The sequence below is a fragment of the Amblyraja radiata genome, chromosome 12, assembly GCF_010909765.2.
Source record: "Amblyraja radiata isolate CabotCenter1 chromosome 12, sAmbRad1.1.pri, whole genome shotgun sequence".
Taxonomy (NCBI): domain Eukaryota; kingdom Metazoa; phylum Chordata; class Chondrichthyes; order Rajiformes; family Rajidae; genus Amblyraja; species Amblyraja radiata.
The window spans coordinates 11,425,837-11,451,111 of NC_045967.1; the positions used below are offsets into that span (position 1 = coordinate 11,425,837).

At 43.6% G+C, this 25,275-nt stretch overlaps 1 protein-coding gene across 1 annotated transcript; it reads left to right on the forward strand.

The window, feature by feature from the left end:
* Nucleotides 1-5,011: 5,011 nt before the first annotated feature.
* tmem185a (transmembrane protein 185A) lies at nt 5,012-24,097 on the forward strand. The gene is made up of 7 exons (XM_033030242.1): nt 5,012-5,197; nt 7,188-7,364; nt 10,140-10,347; nt 12,898-12,981; nt 17,130-17,306; nt 18,393-18,516; nt 20,592-24,097. The coding sequence occupies exons 1-7, from the start codon at nt 5,160-5,162 to the stop codon at nt 20,834-20,836; spliced, it is 1,053 nt and encodes a 350-aa protein (XP_032886133.1). The 5' UTR covers nt 5,012-5,159; the 3' UTR covers nt 20,837-24,097.
* The last annotated feature ends 1,178 nt before the right edge of the window (nt 24,098-25,275 follow it).

Sequence of the window (25,275 nt, forward strand, 5' to 3'; positions counted from 1 at the left end):
TTCAAAGCTAAAAAAATGGTCAATTCTTGAGTGGCCAAGTCAACCACCCAATCTGAACCCAACTGAGCATGCCTTTTATATGCTGAAGGGAAAACTGAAGGGGACTAGCCCCCAAAACAAGCATAAGCTAAAGATGACTGTAATACAGGCCTGGTAGAGTATCACCAGGGAAGACACCCAACAACTGGTGATGTCCATGAATCGCAGACTTCAAGCAGTCATTGCATGCAAAGGATATGCAACAAAATACTAAACATGACTACTTTCATTTACATGACATTGCTGTGTCCCAAGCATTATGGTGCCCTGAAATGGGGGACTATGTATAAACACTGGTGTAATTTCTACATGGTGAAACCAAAATGTATAAAAATGGCCTTTATTAAAATCTGACAATGTGCACTTTAACCACGTGATTTTTTTCTATTACAAATCTCAAATTGTTGAGTACAGAGGCAAATAAATAAATGGTGGGTCTTTGTCCCAAACATTACGGAGGGCACAGTATAAACTTTTAAAAAGGATTTTCAGAAGAGACGAAAGGAAGCTCTCCCCCATGCAGAGACTAATAAATTTGGAATTATTCCAGTCAGTAATTGATGCGTCAATGTTTAATTCTGAAACTGGATGATACAAAAGAATGAATGTAGTTTGAAGTTGAGTCATATCAGCTGCAATTGGGTAATGGCTTGAGTAGCTAACTGGCAAACTCCTGCTCCAATGCTGGTGCAAGGAATTACAGATGCTGGAATTTTGAACAAAACAAGAATTGTTGGAATTACTCAGTGGGTCAGGCAGCATCTGTGGAGAGTGAACAGATATTCTTGACACCAAAAACAAACATAAAACATGGTGACTCTAGTACAGCAGTCCCTCATTATAATGGACCATAGGAGGGGGAATGGTATCCATTATTGTCAATTGTCTGCAATAACCAAAGGGATTATCATTGCATAAGTAGTAAAAACAGACCACTGCAATAGAGGGGTAATATACAAAAAGACAAAGTATTGAAGTAACTCAGCTAGATCAATCAGTATCCCTGGAAAACGTGGATAGGTGACGTTTGGGTCAAGACCTTTCTTCATACCCTCGGTCTGGAACTGGGCCTGGAATCCAGTGAGTTGACGGCCTGGCCTGCCGGCGGCAGTGGGAGAGGTGAGGATTGGAGGAGTCATTGGTCGCGGGCAGCTGGAGTGCAGGTAAGGATCGGTGGTGGCGGTGGCAGGCGCATCCTGGAAGTGGTTGAGGAAGCTGTGGGCCGGTGGTGGCGGGAGTAGGTCTGGCCTGGAAGCGGTCGGGAAGGTGATACGGTCCGGGGGTGGCGTTGGCAGCCCGGCCTGGAGGTGACGGTCAGGAGGACCATCCACTATACCCAAAATCTATTATAAAGAGGTACATAATAACAAGGGTTATAGATGCAATTTATACTTTTTTCAATTTCCTCTTTGTTTCCCCCTCTTCCCCTGCATGTTTTTTTTGCTTGGGTCTTTCATTGGCGTTTGTAACATGGAGAGGGTAGTGAGAGAAGTAATCCAATAAGCACCATTTCCCACCTCACACTTCCACACCTCTCATCCCCACATGAGTACTTGCTAAGGTACAAGGCAATAAGGAGTAAATAAAGTTTTCTGTAACAATGTAAATTCAACAGCTACAATCCTGAGTGCATTTCATTGGGAAGGTTAGGGATTGGACAGGGGGTAGGTGGTACCAGACAAAGCTAATTCAAACTGACTTTTGTATGTGACATTTTAATGTAATTAGGGCCTCAGTGTTATTCTGAGAGAGGACATTGATATCTGAACATTTAAAAAAGTTTATGAAGTTTATGGTGCTTAGAGATGTCTTTACTTTAGACTTTAGAGATACAGCGCGGAAACAGGCCATTTGGGTCACCGTGTCCGCACCGACCAGTAATCACCCCATACACCAACGCTATCCTACACACTAGGAACAAGTTATAATTTTACAGAAGGCTATGAACCTGTACATCTTTGTAATGTGGGAGGAAACTGGAGCACCCGGAGAAAACCTATGCAGTTTCAGGGTAGAACGTACAGACAGAACCCGCAGTCAGGATCGAACCCGGGTCTCTGGCGCTGTAAGGCAGCGACTACCGCTGTGCCACTGTGCTGCCCGTGTCTGCTGTAGGTATGGGATAATAGTGATCATTGCTGCCTGACCCAGTGGCCCTGAAGGTATTGTTCACATTGGGGTGCCCCGATTATCTATCCTCTTGATCACTGTGCAATTTTCACCATCCTACATCTTGCTGTGCAAGTTCAGAAGCTGCAACATCTCTTCGATGATGTCTTAGGTTTCATCATTGTTCCTCAAGCCCTCTGGGTAAAACTAGTTATTTCAAATTTAGTGTATTGTAATCATTGCTCGTGACTGCAGCCTATGTCCAATTAGCTGACAGCGAAGTTTAATGTAAACTCAAGGAACAACGGGACCTTGCTTGTTGCCACTGCATAGTTCCTAGCATTAATTGCATCATTAAATTTGTTTAGATTAGCTCTTCAACATCGATACAAATCAGACGATAAAAAGGATGTTTATAGTATTCAAAGAACTTGGATCTGCAGTAACCCTTATCTCTCTGAATAAATAGGAACTCCAGGGTTAAAGAAGACGACAGGCATGGTGACAAGAATAAGTAGCTGCAAGAATGTGCTCACTTCATTGTCTACAGTGAATTATACATTTCAACAGAAACATTTTGGCTTCTGCCCAAAGTAATTCTAGTGGCAGGATTTGGATAGGTTCAGTACTGTATGAAATTGTAAGACTATTGGAATTAATAAAACTTTAATTAATTAAAACAAAACAGTATGGCAATTTTCTCTAAATCTCCAACTCCTTGGCTTTGTTCCTTTTCTCAGTTGTTGTAGTGGATTATCTGCCTTCTGCCTGACTATTAGATTATTTTCAATTTCCTATTCACAGTGGCGCATCGGTAGAGTTGCTGCCTTTCAGCGACACAGACCTGGGTTTGATCCTGACTGCGGGTGCTGCCTGTATGGAGTTTGTAAGTTCTCTCCGTGAACGCGTGGATTTCCTCCGGGTGCTCCGATTTCCTCCCACATTCCAAAGACATTTAGGTTTGTAGGTTAATTTGGCTTCGGTAAAGTGTCCCCCCTAGTGTGTAGGAAAATGCTAGTGTATGGGGTGATCGCTGGTCGGCGTGGACTCAGTGGACTGAAGCGCCTGTTTCTGTGTTGTATCTCGAAATTCTAAAGTCAAAATACAACCATCCGTCAGTGTATTCTTCCCGTTGCTTCTTCCTGCCACTGCAGTCTCTATTTTATTTTGTTGCACTTTTTTTCAATGACTGGCTGAGTCTCTCTCATAGAACATTGAACAAACAGTCCAGCACAGGAACAAGCTTTTCGCCGACTATGTAAGTATGTTACGCAGACAAGCCCTTATCTGCCTGCACATGATCCCTAAACCTCCATTCCCTGCATATCCATGTGTGTATCCAAAAGCCTCTTAAACACCACTATTGTATCTGCCTCCTCATGGCAGTATGTTTCAAGGAATGAGGGATGAAACCCATGCAATCACAGGGAGAATATGCAAACTCCACAGCACCCAAGGTCAGAATTAAACCTGGGTATTTGTGAAGCTAAGTGCGCAACTCAGGATAAGCAGAAGAAAGACACAAAATGCTGGAGTAACTCAGCGGGACAGGCAGCATCTCTGGAGAGAAGGAATGGCTGACGTTTCGGCTGGAGATTGAAGGGTCTCGACCCGAGACGTCACCCATTCACCTGGGGTGGGGGATTGCAACCTTCACGTGGTCCACCCTGTTTCAACAAATGCAATCAACCAGGCGTGCACAAATAGAAGATCTAACAGAACAAGTTGTCTTACAACTTTAGGCTGTGCACGCCATACGCAAGACGAGACCCATCCACCTGCCCCGCTGAGTTACTCCAGCTTTTTGTGTCTTTCTTTGGTTTAAACCAGTACTTGCAATTCCTCCTGACATACTCAGGATAAGCAGTTTGGCACAAGATTGAGATGAGGAATGAGAGAGTTGGGTACCTTTGGGTACCAGCATCCACAGCTCCACCCAGAGAGGAGTGCTGAAGATTTAGGGGTTGAGGATCTGAGGACTAGGAGGGAGGGGGGTGAAATGGGGGAAGGGGAAAGTGTGGGGGGCAGGGAGAAAAAGGGTACGAGAGAAATGGGGGGGGGGGGGGGGTAAGATGGCAAAGGAGGAAGAAGGAAGGGAAAGGGGAGAAAAAGGGGGATGGGTGTGACGGGTGGGAGGGGAAGGATGGTAAAGTCGGAGGAGGGAGGGGGAAGATGTTACTAAAATTGGGCAACTGGATGTTGAGGAAGATATTGGAGGGGGCGGAGGGGAAGAGGGGAAGAGTGGTACCTAAAATTGGAGGATTGAATGCTGAGGGGGAGATTGGAGGGAGGTGAAGGATGATGGAGTAGAGGGGAGGGGGCCGAGAGGAGGAAGAGTAGAGGGTGGGGAGGGGAGGGGACCGAGAGGAGGAAGAGTAGAGGGTGGGGAGGGGAGGGGACCGAGAGGAGGAAGAGTAGAGGGTGGGAGGGGAGGGGACCGAGAGGAGGAAGAGTAGAGGGAGGGGAGGGGAGGGGGCCGAGAGGAGGAAGAGTAGAGGGTGGGGAGGGGACCAAGAGGAGGAAGAGTAGAGGGTGGGGAGGGGAGGGGGCCGAGAGGAGGAAGAGTAGAGGGAGGGGAGGGGACCGAGAGGAGGAAGAGTGGAGGGTGGAGGAAGAGTAGAGGGAGGGGGCCGAGTGGAGGAAGAGTAGAGGGAGGGGGCCGAGAGGAGGAAGAGTAGATGGAGGGGAGGGGGCCGAGAGGAGGAAGAGTAGAGGGAGGAGGAAGAGTAGAGGGGGGAGGAAGAGTAGAGGGGGGAGGAAGAGTAGAGGGAGGAGGAAGAGTAGAGGGAGGAGGAAGAGTAGAGGGTGGGGAGGAAGAGTAGAGGGTGGGGAGGAGTAGGAGGGAGTTTGACTGCCTCCCTGGCTGGTGCCCGCTGGCCGGGGCGGGCCGGGCCGGTGAGGGAGCCGCCCCCAGACGCCGCCGCCCGGGGAAGGAGAGCGGATCCGGTCGGGTCGGGGAAGGAGAGCGGATCAGGGCCGGCGCTGGCTCGGTTCTCGGGTTGTGCGCAGCCATGAATCTTCGCGGGCTCTTCCAGGACTTTAACCCGAGGTAATGGCCTGGTCCCCCTCCCCCGAGCGGCTGGAGGCTGGGATCTCCATCGAGGAGGAGAGGACAAGGCCGCTGCCGGGCCGGCTGGCTGGGGAAGAGGGGAGAGGGGAGAGGAGAGGAGAGGAGAGGAGGGAAGGGAAGGGAAGGCCTACACTGCAGCAGGGAAGCCTCGGACGCGATTACTACCCCAGCCCGCTCTACTATCTGCGGGCCTTTCTTTCCTTCCTGCCCTCGCTCTACTGCAATGAGGGGAGAGTTTTAAAAACATCCTCCACTGCAAATAATCAACCAACAGGCAAAAACAAAGCACGGCTTACAGCAAAAGCACGATGCAGCCAGTGTTCCATATTATTCATTCCAGCTGCTTCTCCCCCCAGTTCCTGCAACAGAAGCTTTGTGCAACCATGCAATATTTATAACACAGACGTGATCATGGATGCCTTTTAATGCAGATTGAGGTTTCCTTCACAGATGCAGCCCGGCCCGCTGAGTTCCACCTGCACTTTGTATTTTGCTCATGGTTCCGGCAAGTTCTAATCCTATTTTTATTCTTCCCACATTCCATCAGCTGCCCCAGATTCAACCACGTCGATTTACAGTGACCACTTGAACTACTTTGTATATAGAATACTACTTTATATAACCCACATCACAATATAGTGGATGATGTGTGTGTATATATAAACTACTGTATATATGATATATACTACTTTATATATTTCAAACTTATACATATGTTATCTATAAAGCAGTATGCACTATAAAAAGTAGTTTAAGATATACATTATAATATATATGCACATTATATATATATATGTGTATACAATGCATATACATCTATAACACACACTAATCTATATATATTTTATATGATGTATATGTATATATTATCTATCTGTCTAACTTTTTGCCTCCACCACAGTGAGCTGCTTGGAGGACTCGCTGTGGTGGTGTTAATTTGTGTTTATTGTTGTTACTATTGTATGATTGTATGTATGACTGCAGGCCCAAAATTTCGTTCAGACCGTAAGGTCTGAATGACAATAAAGGCATTCAATTCAATTCAATTCAATTCAATTAAATTGTTTGTTCATTAATGGAATATGGAGGCCTTAATTACTCTGGCGGTGATATTGAGCTGCTGCATTAAGTGATGTAGAGGTGAGTTTATAACACAGCCCTGATCGTGTATGCCTTTTAATGCAGATTGAGGTTAATTGGGAAATAATGAGCTCATGCAATTGTTGCAGACTCACTGGAAAGTGTACATTGTTTTACAGTCTCTGACACCCCTCGTTAATGCTGGCACACTGGTGTGATTTCCTTCATCTGAGGCAGGTCTCTGGATGCAGGGTTGCAGGGCCAGGGAGGACATTGTAAAGTAGAATTAAAATGTAGAGACCTAGTTGAAATCTAACTACAGCAATTGGGAATTTTTAATTTGGGCATCTAAATAAATCTGCAACCGAAATGTTGTCTGGAAAGCTGCTAGATTGCGGTGTGAGAACCCGTTTGATTCAATAATGTATTTGGGGTAGAAATCTGGCCCTGTTCCATCTGACTCCAGTCATGTGGGAATGTGGTTCAGTTTTCTCTGAATCGCTGAGCAAGCTATTCAGTTCAAGGGTATTTAGGAACAAGTAATAAATGCTGCCTCTCCAAATGATGCATGTAAATCAATAAACCCAATGTGGTGAGAGCTGGCTGTTTCATTTTTGTTCTCTGCCAATTGAACTAGAGTTGGATGATTGAATGCGGAGAGGTGTCCACTATTCCTAATATTCTTCGATTTTAATCATTCGTTCAGTAACCGTTGTCCTTTGTATTAATTGGTGGTTTAATTGTATTGATGTGTATTAATTATAGTAACTGTATTGCATGACGTACAACATCCAGAATTTGGTTCCATTTACTTCAGTTTCTACACTCTAATCATTTCATTTCACTAGTCAAGTACTGACACTCATTGACCTGTCGTGTTCTCTTGCAGCAAATTTCTGATCTATGCCTGTCTGCTGCTGTTCTCCATTTTGCTGTCGCTACGGCTGGACGGAATTATCCTATGGAGCTACTGGGCCGTCTTCACTCCCGTCTGGCTATGGAAACTAATAGTGATCATAGGCGCCTCTGTGGGAACTGGCGTGTGGGCACGCAATCCACAGTACAGGTGAGAATTAACTGCTTCAAGTTAGGCTTCAGTTTAAGATTACAGCATGGAAGCATGTCCCCTTGGCCCACTGAGTCCACGCTGACCGTTGATCACCCGTTCATACTAGTTCTATGTTGTCCCACTTTCTCATCCACTCCCTACACATGAGAGCCAATTTACTGAGGGCCTATGAATCTCCAAGCTCGTTTGTCACTATGGGATATGGGAGGAAACTGGAGCACCCAGAAGAAACGTGCGATTACACAGAACGCGCAAGCATCACACTGACGGCACCCGATTTCAGGATCGAACCTGGGTCTCTGGCGCTGTGAGGCAACAGCTTTACGACTGGGCCCCTGTGCCGCTCACCGTAGATATCTTCTGACGCGGTAGGCACAGAGTCAGCACCCTTCAAGAGGGTGCTGAAATTGTCTGCATGTATTTGACATAATTTAGCCTGTCACCCTACAAACCTGTATGTCCATGGGATATGGGAGGAAACCGGAGCACCAGGTGGAAACCCACGCGATTACAGGGAGAACGGACAAACTCCGTACAGTCAGCACCCGAGGTTACGATTGAACCAGGGTCTCTGGTGCTATGAGGCAGCAACTCTACCAGCTGCACCGCTGTTTACCAAAGTAGATTAGAAAAATACTAAGGCGACAGCATATATGACCTCCATGTTCATAACTTTAGTTTTATCCTAGAGTATTGATTAACACAGCATAGATAAAGGCCATTTAACCCATCATACCTGTGCCAACTGCTTTGACGACTTGCCTGACTCAGCTCCACAGCTCGATAGATTAAGTCAGCGGTTTTGTTTTGGGACTAGTGTAAAGGGAAAAAAACATACTTTTGGGAAAAGTAAATAGAAAGAATAAGAGGAATAAATTGAGAACGTTGACAATATTAATGCGGTCTGATCTTAAATCAAAGTTACTCGACACATAATCTGATCAATCAATTATTAAGCAATATTTTCATATTGTTTATAGTGCCCAGTGGAAACACTGTATAAAACATGAATGTCCACATCGCTGGTCACTTTGGCGTCTCTCAAAGAGAAAACTGATTTTCCTCCTGGGTATGATTTCCAAGAAATGTGCAAGAATTAGTTTGGTTTGTCCTGTCAGAAAATCAGAGTTAATTTCTATAAATTGCTTAATATCCAGGAAAGATCCTTCATAGTGTTTGCCATGAGTCTCTGTATAGTAACCCCAAAGGTTGAGCAGAAGATGGCATGAGATGGCAATGCTTCAGAATAACACTGGTACTTGAGAGCTTGGGTACTGTAACCCCGATGTGGTGCGTTGGGGAGCCCACTCGTCAAGGTAAAACATGTGTAGGAAGGAACTGCAGATGCCGGTTTACACAAAAGATAAACACAAAATGCTGGAGTAACTCTCCAAAGATGCTGTCTGACTCGCTGAGTTACTCCAGCATTTTGTGTCTTATCTAAGATATAGCATGATACGAGGTGCATGTTTTAACTATTTTAAACACTGAAGCAATTACTTTGCATCCATGACACAAGAGGAGCACAAGTAGATCATTTAGTTTAGTTTAGAGATACAGCATGGAAACGGGCCCTCAGGTCCACCGAGTCCACACTGACCATCAATCAGCTGTTCACGTTATTTCTATGTTATCCAACTTTTCCTTCCACTCCCTACACACCAGGGGCAATTTATAGAGACCAATTTATAGAGACTACAGACCCGAACGTCTTTGGGATGCGGGAGGAAACCGGAACATCCGGGAGAAAACCACACGGTCAAGGAGAACGTCCAAATTGCACACACAGACAGCACCAGAGATCGGCATGGAATGCGGGTCTCTGGTGCTGTGAGGCAGTAGCTCTCCCAGCTGTGCCACTGTGACACCACATGATGGAGATTGTCCAAGGAACTGCAGATGCTGGAATCCTGCGTAGAACGCAAAAGTGCTAGCTAGAGTAACGCAGCAGGTCTAGCCACATTTCTGGAGAACATGGACAGGCAGCGTTTTGGTTCGGCATTCTTCTTCAAACTCGAGAAAAAGAATACATCATCTATCCTTGTCCTCCAGAGATGCTGCCTGACCTGCTGAGTTACTCAAGCCCATTGTGTTCTTGATCATTTTTTCAGGATAGGAACCTTCCTGATATTGTTTTTCTGTTCTATCCATAATATCCATAAATGTTTCTGGTTCCAAATAAAGTCAATCCCCTGCGTCAGCACAGCCGAGAGGGTTAGAGAATTCCACAGATTCATCACCCCTTACGTGAAAATGTTGCTCCTTATTTTGGTCCTAAATGGGCAAACCACTATGGGTTTAGCTATTCCTGGAGGTAATGCGATAGTCGTATAGCACAGAAGCTGTCCCTTCAGCCACCATGTCCATGCTAACCCTTTTGTCCATTTGCACCATATATCAGCATGTAACCCACTCTGCAATATAATAACTAATTTTATATTTAGTAAGTCCCAGAATTAAAAATCTACATTTAAGGAAATAAGCAGTTATTTAAAAAACTAAGCAGTGCATGAATCAGATTTTATTTGAGATTGCCTATGTGCAGTGTCTTGCTTTATTTTACTATATTAAAAGAATCATCATGATGTTGCAGTCTGCGTTGACTCTGAATGACTGATCCAATATATCCCATTGGGTTTAAAGCAAAAAAACATTTAAATAATTTAATGTCTGTTCGTTTGTTTACATTAAGTGTGGTGATATTTCCCCAACAGCCCACTTATATGAAATGTGAAATGCTTCCTAATTTACTCATTTTATATTTGGCTGCAGGGCGGAAGGAGAAACCTGTGTGGAATTTAAGGCCATGCTGATCGCAGTTGGAATCCACCTGTTGATGTTAATGTTTGAAGTCCTGGTGTGTGACAGGATCGAGCGAGGATCCCACTTCTGGCTCCTCGTCTTCATGCCGCTCTTCTTTGTGTCTCCTGTGTCGGTGGCTGCCTGTGTGTGGGGCTTTCGACACGATCGATCTTTGGAGGTAGGACATATTGGTTTGGGAATCCGTTGGCCAAGTTAATTCTGTTTTCTGGAGTGTGAAGAAGGTCCCGACCCAAAACATAATTTATCCATGTTCTCCGGAGATGCTGCCTGACCCGCTGTGTTATTCCAGTACTTTTTACATTTTTTAGTAAATTAGCAACAACAATTCCTTGTGTCCCTATAATTCTGTGTTTAGGCTGTTAGCTATTTCCAAGGTTTTGTTCATCGGCCCTGATGTCTTGGTGCTGCTCCGTACAAACTGTGCTACATGGTTACTCTTGGATAATTTTGAAGCATTTTACTTTGTTAAAGGCATTTAATAAATGCAAGTTGATGTTATTAATACATGCATTGCAGTGCTGTGTGTGGCTCTGTAAAATGTTAGAATAAGAATAAGGGGCGGCATGGTGGCCCAGCTGTGCCAGAGACCCGAGTTCGATCCTAACTAACAGTGCTACCTGTACAGAGTTTAGACATTCTCCCCGTGACCACGTGGGTTTTCCCCAGGTTTTCCTCTCATACCCCAAAGACGTACAGGTTTGTAGGTTAATTGGCTTCGGTAAAGATTGTAAATTGTCCCTAGTGTGTAGGATGGTGTTAGTGTATGCGGATTGTTGGTTGGCATGGACTAGGTGGGCCAAAGGGCCTGTTTCCTCTCTGTATCTCTAAACTAAACTAATTAAACATTCTGATTGACTTAAACCAGATCAACACTGATTATCATAGAATCAATCTTTCGGTACCAGAACAACTCTGAAAAATGGTCCCGACTCGAAACGTCACCTATTTCCTTCGCTCCATAGATGCTGCCTCACCCGCTGAGTTTCTCTAGCATTTTTGTCTACCTTCGATTTTCCAGCATCTACAGTTCCTTCTTAAACTAAACTAAAATGCCTTTTAAACGTTGCTGTTGTATCTGACTCTACTACCTCCCCTGGTGGCTTAGTCCTTATATACTCACTATCAGATTGAGGCCAAATGCAAATTGGAGAATGATTTCGCTTGGGCAGCTTACAACCCAGTAAATTGAATATTGACTTCTCTAATTTCAAGTAACCCTTGCATACCCTCTCTCCCCATCCCTCCCCCACTCTGCTAGTTGGCCTGCTAGTTTCATTGTTTGTATCTACTCGTTATCACTTTTTGCACAGCCAACAATGGACCAATGTGGACTCTACCTTTCCTTGATCATCGTTGCTTTTATTTGCTCTTTTCGTACCTTTCATTCATTTGTTCTTTGTACCATTTCATACCTCTACTTTCCGTCTCCCCTGACTCTCAGTATGAAGGAAGGTCTCGACCCGAAACGTCACCTACTCCTTTTCTCATGAGATGCTGCCTGTCCTGTACTGGATTCCCCCGCCCTTAGCAAAAGATCTAATCTATCCTTTGAATGGGCCTGGTAACGGCCACCACCATTCAGCCTCCTATATTCTAGTGAGAATTAACGCAGCCTCTCCAGTCTTTCCTTCTAATTACAGCACTTCATTTCCAGACATCATTCCTGGTGGACTTCTTCTGGATTTCCTTTATTGCTACCACATCTTCCTGAAGTGTGGTGACTAGAAGTGTGCACAATACTCCCAAGTGCAGTCTAACCAATGTTTTGTACAGCTGCAATATGATGTCCCAAGTTTAGTACTCAATGTCTTGGTCAATGAAAGTAAGCATACCAAATGCCTTTTTCTCTACCCTCTCCACTTTCAAGGAACAATGTACTTGCACCCCCAAGGTCTCTCTGTACATCAACATTGCCACAGTCCCTGCCATTTATTCTTTATGCCCTACCAGAGTTTGACTTTCCAAGGTGAATTACCTCGTATGTGTCTGGATTAAATTGGGATTAACATAGATGGGCATCACGGTTGGCATTGGGCGAGGTGGGCTGCAGGATCTGTTTCTGTGCCAAACCATTCTACGATAAATTACTTTAAACAAGGGCGGCATAGTGACGCAGCAGATAGAGCTGCTGCCTCGTGCCGGAGACCCGGGTTCGAACCTGACCTCAGATGCTGTCTATGTGGAGTTTGCACGTTCTCCCTGTGACCGCGTAGGTTTCTTCCATGTGCTCCGGTTCCTTCCCACATCCCAAAGACATGCAGGCTTGTAGGTGAATTGGCACTCTGTAAAATTGCCACCAGTTTGTAGGGAGTGGATGTGAAAGTGGGATAACATAGAATTACTGTGAGCAGGTGATCGATGGTGGATGTGGATAAAGTGGGCTGAAGGGCTGTTTTCAATGCTGCGTCTCTTAACTCGACTATTTTTATACAGCAATTCTTGCACTCCTGTACTTATGTATGATTGTGCTTATGTATATGGTTGGTGTGTGCCCAGGGCCTGTTGCTGTGTTGTATCTCTTAACTAAAACTAAACTGGTTTAAGGCTGCTTAAAGAATTAAGATCTAAAGCTTTGCCGTCTTGAGTTAATGCAGATTAATTATCATAAAGTATTGACATTATTACCCACATTAATGTTTATATGAACACATCTGGAAAAACATTCTTTATAATATTCTAACTTTTCTCTCTTCTTTCTGCTACTCAGTTGGAAATCCTGTGTTCCGTGAACATTCTGCAGTTCATATTCATTGCGTTGAGACTGGATGAAATTATAAAGTGGCCTTGGCTGGTAAATTATCTTTTATATATTTTATATTTCCTTCGGAGAGAAGAACAGGAATATCGGGACTAAATCTTAAAATTAGGATTCAACAATTTAACACAGAGAATTTAATCCAGAGAAATGTGAGGTGTTGCATTTTGGGGAGTCTAACATGGGCTGGACCTACACAGTGAATGGTAGGGCTCTGGGGAGTGTTGTGGAGTAGAGGGATCTAGAAGTATAGGTGCATGGTTCCTTGAAAGTAGAGTCGTGGGTAGATAAGGTGATCAAAAAGGCTTTTGGCACCGGCTTTCATTGAGTATAGAAGTTGGGAGGTTATGTTGCAGTTGTGTAAGATGTTGGTGAGACTGCATTTAGAGTATTGTGTTCAGTTCTGGGCACCATGTAATCGGAAAGATGTTGTCAAGCTGGAAAGGGTTCAGCGAAGATTTAGAGATTGTGGAGGTATTGATAGTGATATTTCACGAATCACTAGAGTCAGGAGTGGTTCCAGATGATTGGAAAATTCCCAATATTATCCAGCTATAACCTAGGCCTCGAAATTTGATTCATAATTATCACAGGGCTCAATTTTGATAAACTTTCAAATGTATCTCTTGCCAATGGAAGTTTACGTGTAACTTGACAGAGAGCTTCTTCTAGCATAGACATATGTCTTTCTTTGACACTTTTTATTTCCAGGTGAGTTTCAGCACTGTTGTTCTGCGGTAGGAACTTATTACATGCTGTTAAGAATTTGATACCAAAATCAACCTGAGGAGTATTTTTTTTCTGTCCTTTGGCATCATACAGTCTGTTCTGAAGACTCTTCTGGTGTAAGAATAGTTATTGGTACAATTAATGAGGATCAGCTTTGGTTTGCTGAAAAAGGCTGTTCAGTCTTTCAAGTTCCTGCACAACAGATGTTACAAACTCAAAGACTAAGTCGTTTTTGTAGTCTGGCAGCATTTCCGTCAGGAGGTTAAAGAAGGAACTGCAGATGCTGGAAAATTGAAGGGAGACAAAAATGCTGGAGAAACTCAACGGGTGAGGCAGCATCTATGGAGCGAAGGAAATAGGCAACGTTTTGGGCCGAAACCCTTCTTCAGACTGATGTGAGGGTGGGAAGAAGAAAGGAAGAGGTGGAGCCAGTAGGCTGAGGGAGAGCTGAGAAGGGGAGGAGAAAGTAAGGACTACCTGGAATCTTGCTTTGAATTTTGATTGGACTAGTTCAGCAGAATGAAATAAGCCTTTTAGGTCATCCCAGTTCATCAAAATATTAAACATAACCTTTCCACGCACAAGCCAACACGTAAATGAATGTTTTTCAAAGGGGAGGGGGGCAGTTCGGGTTGGCTCAAATTCTCGAGAGTTCATCACTCTAAACAATTCTTTGTATGCTTCTCGTCTTCATTCTAATTGGGTATTTCTGACAGTAAAAATCCAATATTTGATGGTAGCTTGGATGCTGCATATTGAATGCGCAGTGTACAGCACGTGGCCTGATTCTGCTGGGTCCTAGTGCTCCCACCCTCCTAGTTGGCGGCAGAAATATTGCCAAATGTAACTGACCATAAAACATTTCTCTTAAAGGAAAATGTTTTAGAAAAAGGATGGTATGTAATTTCCGTACAGATAATTTTAGCATGTAAAAAAGCCCGGAAAAAGCCCAACAGCCAAATTAATTTTCTGACGCCAACCAAAATGTAAACAAAGTCAGATTTCTGGAATTTGGCACTAAAAAACCCAATCTGGCAACCCTGCTCATTGCTGGAGCCGCTGCTCTTTACGTTGTATATTAATTATTTGGATGAGGGGATTGAAGGCTTTGAGGATGATACGAAAATAGGTGGAAAGGCAGGTAGTGTTGAGAAAGCAGGGAGTCTGTAGAAGGACACGGATAGGTTGGGGGAGTGGGCAGAGAAGTGACAGATGGAATATAGTGTAGCAAAGTGTGGAGTCATACATTTTGGTAGTAGGAATAAAGGCGTAGACTATTTTCTAAATGGGAAGAGAATCCAGATATCAGAGGTGCAAAGGGACATTGCAGTGCTGATGCAGGAGTGCCAAAAAGTTAACGTCCAAGTCAAATCGGTAGTAAAAAACGCAAACACAATGCGAGCAAATATTTCGAGAGGGCTTGTATACAAAAACAGAGATGTAATGCTGAGGCTCTATAAGGCGCTGGTCAGGCTACATTTGGAATATTGTGAGCAATTTTGGGCACCATATTTGAGGAAGGCTGTGCTGGCTCTGGAGAGGGTCCAGAGGAGGTTTACAAGACTGATCCCAGGAAGACTGTAAGTAGGTGAACATATGATGAGGTTTGACGGCACTGGGCCTGTACTTGCTGGAGTTTAGAAGAATCAGGGGGGATCTCATGGAAACATACAGAATAGTGAAAGGCTTGGATAGAGTGTATATGGAGAGGATGTTTCCACTAGTGGAAGAGTCTAGGACTAGAGGTCATAGCCTCAGAATTAAAGGACCTTTTTTTAAGAAGGAGATGAGGTGGAATTTCTTTAGTCCGAGGGTGGTGAATCTGTGGAATTCTTTGTCACAGAAGGCTGTGGAGGCCAAGTTCTTTATCACCGCCGTTACCACTGCCTTTTGGCAGGGAATAAAATTCTAGATCTCTACAATTCTTCCTGTGAAAATTTGTTTTGATAGCCTGTTCATAGAGTGATACAGTGTGGAAACAGGACCTTTGGTCCAACTTGCCAACAAGTCTGCTCCGTCATTCAATCATGGCTGATCTATGATTATATATATAATCATATATGTATATTTGTGTATATTTCAAGGCTGAGATAGATAGATTCTTGATTAGTACAGGTGTAGGAGGTTATGGGGAGAAGGCAGGAGAATGGGGTTTGGAGGAAGAGATAGATCAGCCATGATTGAGTTACGGAGCAGACTTGATGGGCCTAATGGCCTAATTCTGCTCCTATCACGTGATCTTATGAAAGGGTTGGTGGGTGTTTGCAACAAACTGCCAGAGGAGTGAGTTGAAGCTGGGACTATCCCAACATTTAAGAAACAGTTAGACAGGTACATGGAAAGGACAGGTTTGGAGGGATATGGGCCAAATGCAGGCAGGTGGGACTAATATAGCTGGGACATGTTGGCTGGTGTGGGCAAGTTGGACCATAGGGCCTGTTTCCACACAGTATCACTCTATGAACAGGCTATCAAAACAAATTTTCACAGGAAGAATTGTAGAGATCTAGAATTATATTCCCTGCCAAAAGGCAGTGGTAACGGCGGTGATAAAGAACTTCAAGGCTGAGACTGATAAATAATTGTTTTCAGAAATGATGTGGAGTTAAAGTGGGTAAATGAAGTTCAGATATTGGTGAAGTAGCCTTCAGTGACTGAATGGGCTACTTCTGTTTGCTATCCTTCTGTCTTTAAGGGTAATTCAATCCTCCTTTAATGGTCAATCTTCCCTACCATGCTACTTATATACTGAATTGGAGAGCTACTTAATAAGAGCATGACCTGCTGTTGGAAATACAACTAGTCCCTGAGTGTACAACTTGTACTGAATACAGAGACGGCTGTTCACAGACTTAAACACACATTGTTTATTGGCATTGGATGCACTTCAACAAACAGGTCGCAGCTCAATCATGAGGCTTTCTAATTCATTATATGGTCGGTTAGGAAAGCCTTTTTAAAAAAATAACAGAATGATAAAAGCAAGTGTAGATAAACCGGTAAGCAATTCTAAGCAGCTTACAGGCTATGTAAAACAATTTGAGCTGTTTCTGCTGTAGAATGCATAAAAACTGCTATTTTAATCACTTGGACTGTGTTCATCAGACATAGATTCCATGGGTAGACACAAAGTGCTGGAGTAACTCAGCGGGTCAGGCAGCATCTCTGGAGAAAAGGGATGGGTGACGTTTCAGGGTCGGGACCTGTCTTCAGACTCCTTAGTCTGAAGAAGGGTCGCGACCTGAAATGCCACCCATCCTCTCTCTCCAGAGATGCTGCCTGACCCGCTGAGTTACTACAGCACTTTGTGTCTATCTTTGCCATATACCAGCATCTGCAGTTCTTTGTTTCTACAGTGAATCCAATGGCCCAGATTAAACATGATATGCAGATGCTGAAAAGGATTTGTAGCCTGAAAAATGTCCTTAATGGGGTTTATTGCTCATTCTTTCCAGGTGGTGTGTGTCCCCTTGTGGATTCTGATGTCATTTCTCTGCCTGGTGGTGCTGTACTACATAGTGTGGTCAGTGCTGTTCCTGCGCTCCATGGATGTGATAGCTGAACAAAGGCGGACCCACGTTACAATGGCTATCAGCTGGATGACCATAGTAGTTCCACTTTTGACCTTTGAGGTATGCAACTCTGCTTTGGTAATGGGGTGTCTGTGGGCTCTTCAGATACTAATTCATTGCATTTAAGAGTTCAACTGTATGTTTTTTATCGCAGAAAGTATATATGTTATACCTTTTGATTGATTGATTGAACGATACGGCCTTTCGGCCACTGAATCCACGTTGACCTTCGATCACCCGTTCACACTCGTTTTTTCACCCACTCCCGACACACTATGGACAATTTACAGTGGGCTAATTAACCCGGAGGAAATCCACGGGGAGAACATGCAAACTCCACACAGACACAGCCCGAGGTCAGGATCGAACCTGGCTTGGTGAGGTAGTAGCTCTGCCATCAGACACTTTTAGAGTTAAAAGTATCTTTGCCCGTTTGCTTAGTTAATCCAGCATGATAATCGTTGGCATGTATGTGCACTTCATGTCATGCTTAAAGGTGAAATGAGCAGTAGTTATGTGGAAGCTATGGTCACAAGGCATGTGAGCCTCTAAAACCTGTGTATTTTATAAAGAGATACTGCAAGTTATTCAGAGGTGACATCCCCTGACTCTATTTTTAGTTTAGTTTAGAGATACTGAGTGGAAGAAGGCCCTTCGGCCCACCGAGTCTGTACCAACCAGCGATCTCCGCACATTAACACTATCTTACACTGGGGACAATTTACATTTATACCGAGCCAATTAACCTACAAACCTGAACGTCTTTGGAGTGTGGGAGGAAACCGAAGATCTCGGAGAAAAACCATGCGGTCACGGGGAGAACGTACAAACTCCGTGCAGACAGCACCCGTAGTCGGGATCGAACCCGGGTGTCCGGCACTGTAATGCAGCAACGGGCAGCTACAAACGCCACCGTGCCGCCCGTTCCTATTCCTCATATTCCTATGTCACTGAATGAAATACAACGCTTCCTGCCTGTAAAGTCTGAGCATTGTACACTTTAGAAGTTGAAAAGTCATTTACAAGCAAAGCAGGAATCTACCAATAAAGCTACAGAGATATTCCACCACCATATAAGATTTCCCATTGCTAGCAATGTGGGTAGAATTTCTCCACGTGGGAACTCATGATTTTTCTTTCTTCCAGATTCTTTTGGTTCACAAGCTGGATGGTCACAATAATTTCTCGTATATTCCAATCTTCATTCCTCTTTGGCTTTCTCTCATGACGTTAATGGCAACAACGTTTGGGCAGAAAGGGGGTAATCACTGTGAGTATCTCTGCAACTTCATGGTACCTTCAGTCATGTTGTTGCATCTTTTCCCCAGTAGATATTCCAATGGCTCCTTGCTATAATGAAACAAATGTCTTTACACAGTAAATGTATGCCTGTGGCAATAGCTACCACGGCACAAAGTGCTGGAGTAACTCAGTGGGACAGATAGCATCTCTGGAGAGCATAGGTAGGTGATGTTCTGGGTCAGGACTTTTCTTCAGACCTAGTCCTGAGCTAGTGATAGCCATGCTATCGTTACTGGTCATTGTCTTTTTCCTACAGTGACAATAAATATGTCTGCAGTATAACTTAGTTTGTGGACAAATGATTCAAATTATTTTTTTTTAAATCACTATTAGTTGTGATGGTGATCCTTTTTTAGTTTAGAGATACAGTGCAGAAACAGGCCCTTCGGCCCACCGAGACCGAGCTGACCATCCCGTACACTAGCACTATTACTAGGGCCAATTGTCCCTTCACACTGGGGACAATTTATAATTTTAATGAAGCCAATTAACCTACAAACCTGTACATCTGCAGTGGTTTGTAAATTGTCCCCAATGGGTAGGATAGTGCATGAACATGTAGTGATCGATGCGGGCCAAAGGGCCTGTTTCCGCACTGTATTTCTCAAAGTCTAAAAGTTTTTAAAGAAGTATTCCTAACTAATTTAGTCATTTAAAAAAAGGTGAATTTTGGGATTAAAAACAGAATATGCTGACAATGCAGTTTCTGAGGAAAGGTCATCAAACTCAAACACTATAACACCCTCTCACCCCTACGGGTGTCAGGTTATGGGGAGAAGGCAGGAGAATGCGGTTAGGAGGGAAAGATTGATCAGCCATGATTGAATGGCGGAGTAGACGATGGACCTCATGGCCTAATTCTGATCCTATCACTTATGATCTTAAGGTCTCTCTTCAGTTGCTAACTGACCTGAGTAGCTCCAGCATTTCCTGCTACTTCAAATTTAGTTGCTTCTTTTTGTTGCTTTTTAGAAAATGTATGATGTAAGAATGATTTATTTGCAGTTATAACTATGTTGAGGGTCTTTATAAATGTGTTTTTGAGTTGCTGATGTAACCGCAAAACTGATTCTATGCTTCTGATCTTCTGGAAACTCAAACCCAGCACATCATCAGCATGTACGAAGTGAAAACTTTGAAATCAACTCCCCCGTGAGTATAGTGTAGAAATGAACTGCAGATGCTGGTTTATAGCGAAGATAGACACAAAGTGCTGGAGTAACTCAGCGGGTCAGGCAGCATTTCCGGAGAAAAAGAATGTTGGAACCCTTCCTCAGACTCAATGGGTGACGTTGGGTGACCGAACCTGAGGAACGGTTCCCACCTAAAACGTCACCCATCCTTTTCCACCAGAGGTGCTGCCTGACCCGCTGAGTTACTCGGCATTTTGTGCCTATCCCCCTTGAACAGTTGTTTGCGGTTTTGATGTTGGTAATTGTTTAAGATTGTCACATTGTCATACGCACTGCAGTACAGTGAAAAACGTCACCAAGCGGCACTGAACTCCCAATCACCTTGTGGTTTGGTTTAGTTTAGAGACACGGCGCGGAAAAGGGCCCTTCGGCCCAGCAAGTCCACGCCGACCAGCAGTCCCTCCATACTTACACTATGCGATACACAGTAAGGACAATTTACCGGAGATCCTGGAGAAAACCCATGCGGTCACGGGGAGAGCATACAGCCAAGCACTTATAGTCAGGATTGAACCCGGATCTCTGACGCTGTAAGACAGCAATTCTACCGTGCCACCACCGTAGGGGAAACTATTCAAATTCAGACGCTGAAAAGCTCTTCCTAGAAAGTATATCCATTTCCACTGTCCACTAAAGCCTTGGGAATATTTTTTGAATGTTCTGCTTCATATTTTTGTCGTCCAACCTCTGGTTTAAAGGTGGCACTATCCGATATATTGCTAGACTTCACCCTCGCTGGGGCTGTTTGCTCTCCGGGGATGTGAAATGCTTTCTTGGGGGGCTGGTGGGGGGATGGGTTTGGAGGAAGACGCATCCCTTCTAATGGTCGCCGTCTGCATTGTTCTTGTAGGGTGGTTTGGAATCCGCAAAGACTTCTGCCAATTCCTTCTGGAGATCTTTCCCTTTCTACGGGAGTACGGCAACATTTCGTATGAACTTCACCACGACGACAGTGAAGACTCTGAAGATATCCCCATCCCTGAGCCTGCTAAGATCCCCCCCATGTTTTACAAAAAGACTGGGGCTGTGATTACCCAGAGTCCTGGGAAATATTTTGTCCCCCCTCAGAAGTTGAACATTGACATGCCTGATTAAGTTCTCTAGCAGGGGACACTAGAGTGAAATAGTGCTGTATGGGTATGGTACCTTTAAGTTACACATGCTCTAGCTGTTGTATAAACGGGACTCTGGCGTACAGCACTCGGCTGCCAAACATTGTAAAAATCTAATCTATGAAGGTGATTTCTATTTGCTGTAGGCCATTTCATACTTTAAAAATGAACAGAGCTCCTGTGCTACAGTATTGCAGGCAGCAGTGCGGAATGATGCTGCGACTGCATTGCCCCCGTGGCAGCGCGTTAGTGAAATGCAGTGCTGAACCCACATTGTAATACAGTTTAACCTGGTCATCCAATATTAGAAATGCTTAAAAAAAAAAAACCTCTGAGTGGTTGAATCCTCTGCATTATAATATAGATCACAGTGTTTACTTTGTGCAAAAAAATCATAATGATCTGAAAATTAGAACTAAGATACTTTGAAATGACAGGTTTGACTTTATTTGATAATTGCAGGAAAATGGAAAAAAAGAATAGCGCAGTAAATGGAAAAAGCTGTTGGGTTTTCAAATGATGTTAACTCTTTATTGCCGTGGTGATTGATAGCAACTATTATGATTTCCAGGATCAGATGACTGGAAATATTCATCCATCCTCTTTCCATTAAGGCACAAAATATTTGTTTACTATAAATAGACTATTGAAGGCAAACCTCTTCTGCGCTTGCCTTCAGTGAACCCATGTAGCCACTACACTGCACACAATGCTTTAATAGACGTTCTTAAGGCAAAGCGTTCGGGGAAAGATTCATAGTGAATACAGATGAAGAAGTTTTATATTGATTAAGCATGATCCTCTTCATTCTGCGGTGCCCCCCAAACACATATTTGGGTCATAGCTTGACATCTCTAAAACATCAGTGCTTCTTCTCTCTTGGAAAGACAACAGTTCAGACATTGTGGATCAGGACCCATTTAGTTAAAGAGAGAGAGTTTGATATTATTTGGAACTGCTTGTATGTGTAATAACCTCCTTGAATATAAAATTAGCACAAATGTGCTTGGAAGGCGGTGGGACAGGTTCTTGCTTATCCGTGAGATAGAAGAGTATAGTGGTTCTATGTGCCCGATGCTTAGCATTGTGCTTGGTCTCATTCATGGCAAAGACATGGCGTGCAATAATAACCTGTAAAAATGAAATAGAATTTTTAATGCATGAACAGAAATGTGAACACCTTTTAGTTGTGTGATTTATTAAAGTTCATTATGTAATGCAGTTAGCTGTTCAGCCAAGTTATATCCAGCGAGTAGTGTTTCTTGAATATCTATAAATGAATACCTGCCCATGTTAAAATAATGCGTGTTCCTTGTTAGGTGCTGGATGCAAATCACTGCTGTAATATAACAATGCCTACAATGCTATCCTAGTTCTACTGGGTTCCTGACCCTTGAGTGGGGATCATGTTAACTGCGTGCTTCAATTTGCAAACATAATGTAATTGGCTATTATAGAACATTATCAGTGATGATGGGGTTTGAGATATTTGCTAGACCTCTTGATTGTTCAGAATATGTAAGAATGTGTCTTAGTTTATAGAGCAACACAATTATGCAGTATTATTGATAAGAAAGGGGGAGCAAATGTTCATTTCCTTTCCCAATGCATCAAAGGTCTATCACTAGTTTAACGCTTTGTACTTCTGATCTTGACTGTATGTTTTTATTTCACACCTGAGATTTGTGAAATGGCACGATTAGGGATATTATTTAAGTTTTGATTACTACACAATCTTCAGTGACTCTGAAAATGCCAACGTCCGAAATGGATGATACAAAATATTACAAAGCATTACAAAATATTTGCCTTAAAAAAATAAATATGATTCTCCTTTTAAAATTGAGATTAAATTATATGTAATCTAGATAATTCTCTTCAAAATTTACCTCAGGAGTTTTAACTTTGAAATTTAATCTCTAAAACCATAGCATCCACTGTCTTGAGATTTTGTGGTAGATGTCAGGATTAAATGAATCTGGCTACGTTCTGAAATGTTTATCACTGCTAATCAGCTGACCGATTTTTCCTACTATAAAACACAAACCATGCAATTAGCAATTGATGAAATAAATTCATGAAATTGGCATTCATTGATTAGGTGAAATGTAATAATAGGCACTGCATTACTGTAGTGTAACATCATGATTTGAAAGATTATTTTTGAGCGTGTTTGGCGATCCTGTTAATGTTTTCCCCAACAATGGTTCATTACTAAATAACGATTCTTGTAAAGGGGTTACATAGTTCTCAGAGTTTGTCCCTTCACGTTTTATCTCCTGATGCATTGATTCATGGGTATGCTGCCACTATTGATGTTACAGCATCAAAGCTTTGAAGGGGGCAGATTTAGCTTCCACATCTGATAGCCAGATGGAATAGATTGTCTACTTGTAGAATGGTCCAGCCTTCAGCACATTAGCTTCCAGTGGACAAGACACTGGGAAGGTTCTAACATGAATGTGTCATGTTAGGCATGTTCCACCCGACCACTGTTGGCTGCTAACGTTATACATTTTCCCTCCACATTTTGAACAGTGATTGCCCCATCAATCCTCAAATGTTTTGAATTGTTCTTTTACTTTCCAAGTAGATACAACAAAGATCTTGAGTGCCGGAATGCCAATATTGGCATTAATTTTAAATTTCATTTTGATTGCTGTTCTAAACCCTCCCATTCAGTGTTTCGGACCGCTGCAGTTATATAGTGAAAATCCATTGCTTCTGCAAATCTAATTTGCCATGTTAGATCAAATTATCACACCAAACCATTTGACAAACCACCACATCTAGATGAACTCTTTTGGAGAACCATAACAATTAAGTGCTCAATGATAACCGAAAATTCACTTAATAAATCGTGATACCATGTTAATTTTATGAATGTTCTGTATATAATTTTTAACCAAACTTTAAACTGCTGGAAGAGTAGGAAAGGGGTATTATGCTAAGCCGAGTGGCTACGTAAACGGGTATGAGGTGATACGTATTTCAAACCCAAAGATTTCTAATCTCTTAGTGCAGGTTAGTGTTGATCGAAGAGGCAGTAAAGTGGCAGCTCTCAGCTGGCCTGAGGGGAAGAAGTGCAATTGTTTTGTTTTTTTGTGGGAATCACTTATTGTTGGACCAAACAGAGAGATGTTCTTTGTGAAATGTTTCCGTAATATCTGTAAATGTGTCTTGGTGTGTAATGGATACACGCTGCTTTTTATTCAGTAAATTTAATAAATATTTCAAAATGCTGTTTCTTTTATCTATTATTGGCAGTGGGTCAATATGCCCCTGAATAGTCATGATGGCAAAATAACAGTTGGCTTCACACTGGTGTATACTTGTCATCAGTCTTTCAAATTGGGTTATAAACCAATTGACTGAGAAATACTCAGAGCTTCTCATGTAATGTAGGAATTCATTAAAAAAAATACCACCATTAATACATCGATAGATGCTCCTGAACACATCATCAGTGATGTAACCTGGGGTCATTGGGTGTTTCGGGTCTTTCAACATCAGACACCCTCACCCAGGCGACCCAGCCGTGGTTGATCAGACCACGACTTGTGTTCAGGTGGCATTCGCTCCTCCCCATGGACCTCCTCTCCTGATCCAGAGCCATCTCGAGGCCTTCTCCGCTGCCTCTGTGGTGTTCTTGATGGCCTTTCTCCTTGCCACTCCGTTTATGCCCAGTGCACTCAAGGCTTTGTAGAGCGATTGCCCTGCAAAACCTCTGCAGCCAACCTCGATGGGCATACACCTTGCCTTCCAGCCCTGCTTGCGGCAGTCTATGACCAGCTCTTCATATTTGGCCATCTTCCTCTCGTGGGCCTCCTCCAGGCGGTCCTCCCACGGCACTGTCAGTTCCAACAAGACGATGTTTTTGGTCGCCTCTGAGACCAGGGAGATATCTGACCTCAGGGTGGTCGTGGCAATGTGCTGTGGGAACTTCAGCTGTTCACCAGGTCTACGGAAAGCTGCCAGTCCTGCGCAGTCGCCAGGATTCCTGACCGATTCCTGGCTGCTGTGGTTCTTGGCAGCTGCACTCCGGCCTTCACGAAGGTAATCATCTGGGTGGTGGGGCGTGCTCGCCTGCAGCTGCTGATTCCCATGCTGATGGCTTCTGCAATGGGTTTAAGAACCTGGTCGTGACGCCATGTGTACCGGCCCTGCCCAAGAGACTTTGGGCAACAGCTCAGGATGTATTCCAACGTCCCCTTGCCTGAGCATTGCGGGCAATCTGGAGATTCCGCTTTGCCCCAGATGAAGAGTTTCGATGGGCTGGGCAGGACATCATACACTGCCTGGACCAGGAACTTGATGCGCTGTGGTTCAGCCTGCCAGAGCTCAGTCCATGTGACATTTTCGGTCCACCTTGTCCAGGCTCCCTGCTGCCTCAATCCAACTGCTCTGGTAGACCTCTCCTCC